Source organism: Mustelus asterias, chromosome 4, assembly GCF_964213995.1.
Source record: "Mustelus asterias chromosome 4, sMusAst1.hap1.1, whole genome shotgun sequence".
NCBI classification, from domain to species: Eukaryota; Metazoa; Chordata; class Chondrichthyes; order Carcharhiniformes; family Triakidae; genus Mustelus; species Mustelus asterias.
Window position 1 is genome coordinate 86,832,186 of NC_135804.1, and position 8,905 is coordinate 86,841,090.

Below are 8,905 nucleotides of genomic sequence, written 5' to 3' on the forward strand. Positions count from 1 at the left end.
GTTTGAAGTAGTTCAGAAAGATATTTGCAGTTGATATTTTTTCCCTTTAAAATACACTCCTTTTAAAAACTTCCCACCTATTTCTCCTAATCTTTGACAAGTCTTTGGTCATCTGCACTAGTATCTCCTTATGGCTTGGTGTCACCTTTTAATAATGCCCCTTTGAAGAGCTCGATTTTACTCCATTAAAGTCGCTATATAAATGTAAGTTGTTGCTTTTATTGTCATTGGGCAAGTATTAAGTTCAATGGCTTGTTTTTTTTTGCATGGAGATATCCAGCACTAATATGAGATTATAACCATTCGGATACTCATAATCATGGGGAATGCAGTGGAAGCCTACAATCAATATCAATTACTTCTATCACATGAATGACTTTCTTTATGATTTGATCATATACAGCTAAGGGATTAATCGAACCACTTTTGACTTGCTGATGGACAATTTGCAGGCAAAGCCCTAAGCAAAGGTGTATCATCCTCCTGAATATTAAAATTCCCTCTAGACAGGCAGGCATGGATTATATTATACACAGGCCTGGCCTTCACATCCAAAGAAAAGGAATATTTACTAGGTACAGCAGCAGTGGTGGCTTTCACTTAAAAAAAATTCCAGCAAACCAGCCTAGGGAGAGAATTCTTATAAAAATACTTATGAGTTGAATCTGCACAGATCCTGTTTCTTCACAGCGGCATTGTAGAATCAATCAGCCCATTATGCCCATGTCAGCTCTTTGCCAAGACAACTCACCTAGTCCTCCTGCAGCCCCCTTCCCCCGTCTATTTCTTGTAGCCCTGCCATTTTGTTCTCTTCAGATAATTATCGACTTCTCTATTTAAATGCCTCAATTGAATCAGTTTACACTACACCCTCAGGCAGTGTTCCAGATTCAGATCAATCGCTGCGTTTAAAATGCTTTTCTTCATGTCACCATTGTGTTATTTCAATGACCTTACATCAGTGTCCTCTGGTTGTTTTTTGCCAATTGGAACATTTTCTCCTGATCTACTCTGTCCTGACTCCGCCTCATTGTGAACACCTCTATCAAATCCTCTTTTCAAAGAGAACAACCCCAGCTTCTCCAGTCTATCCAAGTAACTGAACTTCCTCATCCCTGGAATCATTCTTGGGAATGTTTTCTGCATCCTCTGTATCTGTATGCTCATGTCCATGTTATATTGTGGACAAATTAGCAGCAAAATTGAGAGTTTGTGACATGTTTAATTACAATAGAACAGCTTGAGCAATGCTCCAATAGTCATCTTTGGCCTTGCCTGTCAAGGTTTGTGCATGAAGAATGACCAAAGTGCTGTTGGCACCTGTGGACCATTTACTGGAAAGAGTTGGCATTTTCAAGAGAGAAGGGAAAGGTCTTTCTTTATTCCAGCAGTTCATTTTCAGTTTTATTTTAATTTTTAGTTACACATTCCATTCATGTTTCTACTTCTCATTCAATATGGTACTTTATCTTATAGTGGTGTACTCTCAAACAGTTATTTGTTTATTTATTATTGTCACAAGTAGGCTTTCATTAGCATTGAAGTTACTGTGAAAATCCCCTAGTCGCCACACTCTGGCGCCTGTTCGGGTACACTGAGCATGGCCAATGCAAATAATCAGCGCCTCTTTCAGACTATGGGAGGAAAACGGAGCACCCGGAGGAAACCCACGCCGACATGGGAAGAACATGCAGACTCCACACAGTGACCAAAGCTGGGAATTGAACCTGGGTCCCTGGCACTGTGAGGCAGCAGTGCTCACCACTGTGCCACCGTGCCACCCCCAGTGCCACCATGCCACCGGCACCAGAGTGCAACTACAGCTGCAATCAATCCATCAAAAACCTACTGTAGTTTATGTTGTTGTGTAAAGAAAATGTTCAATGTTAATCTAAAATTATTAGCTATAAATTAAGCACAGGTCTATTAAATCATCATTCCCCACATGTCAGATTGCGATCACAGCATCATGTTTGTTTACTGATTGGAACTTTGCTTTCTCTCCTTGTTGCAATCCTCTGAAAATCAATTGATTTTAAAGTTGGGAAGCTCGTGAGGTGCAGAGGGATCTGGCTGACCTAATGCATGAATCACAAAAGACTAGTGTACAGGTATAACAAGTAATTAGGAAAGCTAATAGAATATTGTCATTTCTTGTGAGGGGAATTAATTACAACAGTAGCAAGATTATGCTTCAGTTGTACAGGGCATTGGTGGGACCACATTTGGAGTATTGTGGACAGTTCTGGTCCTGGTTCCTTATTTAAGGAACGATGTAAATGCATTAGAAGCAGTTCAGAGAAGGTTTACTTGACTAATACCAGGAATGGGCGGGTTGTCTTTTGAGGAAAGGTTGGAAAGGTTGGGTTTGCATTCATTAAGGTTTAGAAGAGTAAGAGGTGACTTGATCAAAACCTTTAAGATCCTGAGGTATATTGACAGGACAGATGCAGAGAGGATGTTTCCTCTTGTTGGAGAATCTAGACCTTGGGGTCACTATGTGAACATAAGACGTTGCTTATTTAAGGCAGAAGAGGAGATTTTTTTTCCTGACGGTTAAGAGCCTCTGGAACTCTCTTCCTCAAAAGGCAGTGGAAGCAGTCTTTGAATATTTTAAGGCAGAGCTGGATAGATTCTTGATTAACAAGGGGATAATAAGTTATTGGAGGTTGGCAGGAATATAGGGTTGAAGTTACAATTGTTCAGCCATGATCTTTTTGAATAGCTGAGCAGGCTCGATGGGCCAAGTGGTCTACTCCTCCTAATTTATATGTTCGTGTATATGTAAATAGAACTGTAGTAGAAGGACGTGGTAACTAAAGGGTTAACATAGGACTGAGGACAGTACCAATCAGGGTGATGTAAGAAGGCACGTGACCGAGAGCTGAGGTCAGTCTAGAGATAGGTAGCAATATGTAAGGACCTAGCATGGTATCCTCTCCATACCTTCACCCTTTACATTAGATATGTGCATAGTTCAGTAATGCTAATAAAGTCTTCCTTGTAACTTCAATGAGATTGCTTCATGGTGATAGACATTTAGCTGCACTGAGGCCTTGTAAAATGTGGATTGGACTAGTAGCAGGATGAAACCGATGCGTTGATCAATAAAGTGAAGTCTAGCAGTCCAGTGGCCTAAATTATAGCCACGCCCATTTTACAAACAGTTTTTTCCCTCAAGAGAGACAAGCTGTTTAAAGTAAAGTTAAAGTTTATTTATTAATCGCAAGTAGGCTTACATTCACACTGCAATGAAGTTACTGTGAAAATCCCCTAGTCGCCATACTCCGGCACCTGTTCGGGTACACTGAAGGAGAATTTAGCATGGCCTGTGCACCTAACCAGCACATCGTTGGACTGTGGGAGGAAACTGGAGCTGTTGTATCGAATGCAGACAAAGCTGTCTGTTTTAGATCAGAGGGGTCTTTACGAAAAAAGTTTCCCAAAAGAGAAAGGCCTTGTGTCATAATTATTTGCTGGATTTGTCTCATAGTGTTAAAACCAATGGGATATTTTTTTGTGGAAGATATATTCTTGGAGTTTAGGGAAGAAGATAGTTTCTATCAGGGAGGTAAATCAAGTATACTGTCTGGGTAACCATTATTGCAGTTAATTGTAAATGTTGTTTTTTACTGTTGTCTTTCTTGTTGCGTGTATTTAAAGTTTAAATAACATTTTCTCATTTGAATAATTTACAACAGGACTGACCAATTTGCGCACTGGATTTTAACTGTTTTCTCACATTTTTCGAAATCACAAAAATAAACTGTTGAAAACCAGTGTTCCACATTTCCCTTCTGAGACTTGGGATGCCTTCGCATTGAACATCAACGGGGTTCATAACTGCAGAGACCCATTCACTGAAAGCAAATAGAATATGTACAAGCTTGCACTTTTTTATGAATTACCCAGGATTGTTGTGATTATTTGAAATTTGACATTCAACCTCTGCACCATGTCTCTCTTTTTATCAATAACTAATTTTTCCAGTAGTTTTTCTAACATTAATTGCTATAAATGAACAGAAATGGTGTAGGATGCAAAACTTGCCAAATTACAGGAGGTACAATAGAATTCAGTACCCAAAGGGTTACACTTGAAGAAAAAAACACTTCGGAAACTTTTACTGAAACCAGAAGTGAGTTCAAAGATTTGTCATATAGATTTGATTTGACGCAAGAATTGCAATATGCATTTAGTTAACAAAGAAAATAGAGGCTGTGTTTAAATGTTATCTTTGTATTCCTGTGACAGGGAGATGGAGATGATTCTCACAATCCAGATGTTGTAACCCGCTCACTTCACTGGGCAGATGGTTTTGTTTTCGTCTTTTCACTTACGGACCCAGAAAGCTGGAAAGCTCTCCGTCCGCTCCATCAGCAGATCAGGAAGATCTATCCAAACACCAGACTTCCATTTGTGCTAATAGGAAACAAGGCTGACTTACCTCATGCACGGCAAGTGGAAACCAATGAAGGAATTCAGTTGGTAAATGAGATAGGGGGGACTTACTTTGAAGTTTCCGCCAGAGAAAATTATAATGAGGTCTACGATGCTTTCCATCATGTCTGCCAGGAAGCCAGTAAAGTGATTGGAAGCAATAATGGAGAAAAGAGAAGATGTCTGCTTTTAGCCAGGCCCAAATCGCCAAACATGCAAGACCTCGGAAGACGATTAAAACAGGCTCTTTCATCTAAAGTGAAATCCACTACATCTGTTTAAGACTCTTTTTTCCAAACTGCAAGATTTTTTTTCTTTGATTTACCTTGAGCATCAGTAAGATTTTGAGCCAGAGGAACCCAATGAGATGAATCCTCAGATGTTTTCAAAGACTAACACATGAATAGAAAATAATTAGGCATTTTCAGTTTATGTCCATCCTTTAAATACTTAATTTTACATAATTTAATTGCTGTTAGGTGTGTAATATTTGCCCCAGAATATGGCTAATTGTGTTGTATTGTTTATGGTACAATCTACACACAGTCACCTGCAGAAAGGGCTTGTTTAGTGTCCCTATTCCACTCGGTTACATGAAGTTGAAAATCATTCACAGCCTGAAAAAAGTGTGGGACATTTTGCACTACCAGAAGGATGTGGAGGCTTTAGAGAGAGTACAGAAAAGGTTTACCAGGATGTTGCCTGGTATGGAGGGTATTAACTATGAGGAGAGATTGAATAAACTGTGATTGTTCTCCCATGGAAAGACAGAGGCTGAGGGGCGATCTGATAGAAGTTTATAAAATGATGAGAGGTATAGATAGGGTGAACATTTGGAAGCTTTTTCCTAGGGCAGAAATAACAAATACAAGAGGGCACAAGTTCAAGATAAGGGGAGAAAGGTTCATTGGAGATGTGTGGGGAAGTTTTTTTCCACAGAGGATGGTGGGGGCCTGGAATGCACTGCCAAGTGAGGTGGTTGAGGCAGTTACATTAACCACATTTAAGATTTATCTTGATAGACATATGAACAAATGGGGAATAGAAGGATATAAGTGGTTGGCCTAGATAGCTAAATGTGATCGGCAAAGGCTTGGAAGGCTGAGGGGCCTGTTCCTGTGTTGTACAGTTCTTTGTTCTTTTAAAAATATGGGGTTGGCTGAGGCAAGGGCGATCTTCCGAGTGCCTAGATGATAAATATGCTGAAAAGTGTAAATTGAGCCACGGAGAGAAGAAAGGTTTCTAATTCTACTGTTCTTTCAAAAAGCCAGAACAGACACGATGGACCTAAAGGCTTCTTTCTGTACTGTAAGTTTCTATGATTCTATTTGTGCCTATTCAACTGAGCAAACCACAGCGTTACTACAATTGTCCTGAAAGCTCCTGTGCTAGAAAATGAAATCAGTCAGGTTTCCTGTTGCTGGTCATTTAGGGATGCCAAGGTGGCACAGTGGTTAGCACTGCTGCCTCACAGCGCTAGAGACCCGGGTTAAATTCCGGCCTCGGGTGATTGCCTGTGTGGCGTTTGCATGTTCTCCCCATGTCTGCGTGGGTTTCCTCTGGGCGCTTCGGTTTTCTCCCACAGTCCAAAGATGTGCAGGTTAGGTTAAATGGCCATGTTAAATTGCCCCTTAATGTCCGGGAGATTAACAGGGTAAATGCATGGGGTGACTGGGATAGGGCCCAAGTGGGATTGTTGTTGCTGCAAGCTCGATGGGCTGAGTGGCCTCATCCTGCACTGTAAGGATTCTATGATTCTATTCTATTCTATTATTATCCAGTGATGCCTGATGAAAAGTATGAATGGATGTTTATCCGGTAATGATGGGATTGTATTTGGCGATGCATCTGTAGCTGAATAGTTTCCTGTCACTCACTGCCAAGACTGAGTCATGAATAATATCCACATGGAAGCAGAGAAACCTGCCCAACAAAAGCTCTTTATTCGTATAAATTGCGAGCAGCTGATATTGTCAAAAATAAATTACTATTTGTAAAACTACAATTTAACCATTTAATTCCAAATCCTAACAAATCTGAGCCTAAATAATGAAAGGGGAGTGGTGAAATTTAAAAGAAAAGACAAAGAAAACTCAAAGTGTATGAATATTGCCTTCACTTTGGGCATTAGGAGATGGAAAATGTCTTCTGGTGTCGTGTGTTCAAAACAATGTGCGTTCCCCTCCCCACCCCACATCGGCATCCTTGAAATTGGGGGGGCTTGCAATAAAAAAGGTGGCCTTCCCGCACACACTTGACCTGTCACCATTTTACGGTGGGTGGATAAAGCATCAGACACCTCTCCAACCATTAGACTTATTGAGACCTTTAAATGTCTAATGGTGTGGTAACAAGTGTGACATGGGAAGTGACAGGCAGGCGGCTGTAGGTACCTTCTTGGGGAGACAGTTGTGTCACCTATGTCCATTGGCAGCATCCCAACCAAGATTGTATCCCCCACCCCATCTCTTCAAGCTTCCCTGCCCTCTCTTGCTGGGATCTGTGAGTCAACCCTGTTCAAAATCCCTGGACTTGTCCAAAGTCCAGGGTGGATGACACTTCTTCCTGGGAGACTATGTGTAGTCCCAGCAGTAGCCACTACTCTCTTCTGGGGCTACTTGGGGGCTACTCCCCCAAACCCCCTGCAAAGTTGCGTGCAAAAGAATGTTGGCTATCTCCAGAAGCTTTGTTATCCTACTTGACTTTTTCCTGCAAGAACACAGATTCAATTTATTTTGTTTGTTTACATCAATATTAAATGTCAGTACACGGCATATTTAGTGTAAATATGTGATGGCTGGTATTTTGCGGTAATGGTAGCCAAGTGTTTGCTGCCAGTGTTCCTCTGAAACTGATAGCCTGCTGGAGCCTGCCTGTACAGGTAAATGCAGAAATGTGGGCCGCTTTCTTTGAGCCAGCAGTACTGGGACTTTGTGGTGACTTGATCCCTTACTTAAACTGAGGCTGTATTTGTTACTGATAATTCAGTAGATTTCCATTGAATCTCTGGGGATCCCTGACACAGTTCGGCAATCTTCCTGCCCTAACTACTGAAAGGTGATGTCCGTTACCAAAGAGAATCAGGGCTATCTGGTTCGGAAAGCATTTTTATTGCCATGCAACAATGGGAATAATGACCTCGGAAGTCAACAAACACAGAAATTTATTCACCACTGAGATTCCGTGTAATGTCTGTCGCTTGCTGAGAGCCCAAGTTTGTAAACTTTGCTTGAGCTGGTTTAATAGATAGGAATAGGTAGGAGTAGGCCATTCAGCCCTTCAAAGCTGCTCCGCCATTCAATATGATCATGGCTGATCCTCTCTCTTAAGGCTATATTCCTGCTTTCTCCCCATATCTCTTGATGCCATTAAAATTAAAAGATCCATCCATCCATCTGTCCGTCCATCCATCCACCCATCCACCCATCCATCCATTCACATTTAGTAACTTGGCCTCTGTGGTAGAAAATTCCTTCACTTTCCTTTGAGTGAAGAAATCTTTCCTTGTCTCAGTCCTAAATTCTGACATTCTGTTCCCTGCTTTTAGGTTCCCCAACCAGGGAAAACAATCTCCTTGCATCTAGTCTGTCCAGTCCTGTTAGAATTTTATGTTTCTGTCAGATCTCCTCTCATGCTTCTAAATTCTGGTTATTACAGGCCCAGCTGAACCAATCTCTCCTCATAGGAGAGTCCCGCCAACCCCAGTAACAGCCTAATGAACCTCTGTTGCACTTCCTCAGTGGCAAGTATATCCTTTCTTAGGTAGGGCGACCAAAACTATGTAAAACTCCAGATGTGGTCTCAGCAAGACCCTGTATAACTGTAGTAAGACATCCCTACTTCTGAACTCAAATCCTCTTGCAATGAAAGCCAGCATACCAGTTGCCTTCCTAAATGATTGCTGCACCTGCCTCTCCACTTTCATTGACTGGTGTACAAGAACACACAGATCCCTAAGCACATCCACACTTCCCAATATATCACCATTTAATTAATAGCCTTATTGAAATGTATAACTTCACATTTAGCCATCTTGTACTGCATCTACCATATGTTTGACACTCAGTCAACTTTTCTAAGTCACCTTGAAGCCTCTTTGCAACCTCCTCACAGCTCATTATTCTACCCAGTTTTGTGTCATCAACAAACTTGGTTCCCTCATCCAGGTCATTTATATATAATCATGAACAGATGGGGCCCAAGTACTAAAACCTTCAGTAACCCACTAGTCACACCCTGCCACTCAGAAAAAGACCCATTTTAGGAAACGTAATCTTCTGGAGGTGGGGAGGGGGGGGGGAGATAGGGCCTTAAAGTAATATTTATTCTTTAGAGATAAAGAAACAATGTACAAAACATTTATAATACAAAACTTTGTGGTCAGGAATTATTGGATGGCAGGGTTTCTTGTCCCACCACCTCAAGACCACATCCCGACTGATACTGGCTGTCCCGCACCATTTAA

The 8,905-nt window shown here is 41.2% G+C and overlaps 1 protein-coding gene across 1 annotated transcript in view; it reads left to right on the forward strand.

The window, feature by feature from the left end:
- Positions 1-8,700, forward strand: part of rasl11a (RAS-like, family 11, member A) — a 33,710-nt gene extending 25,010 nt beyond the window's left edge. Inside the window, exon 4 of the mRNA XM_078211336.1 lies at positions 4,255-8,700. Coding sequence (XP_078067462.1) covers positions 4,255-4,722 — 468 coding nt within the window. The 3' untranslated portion in view covers positions 4,723-8,700. The remainder of the gene's footprint in view (positions 1-4,254) is intronic.
- The last annotated feature ends 205 nt before the right edge of the window (positions 8,701-8,905 follow it).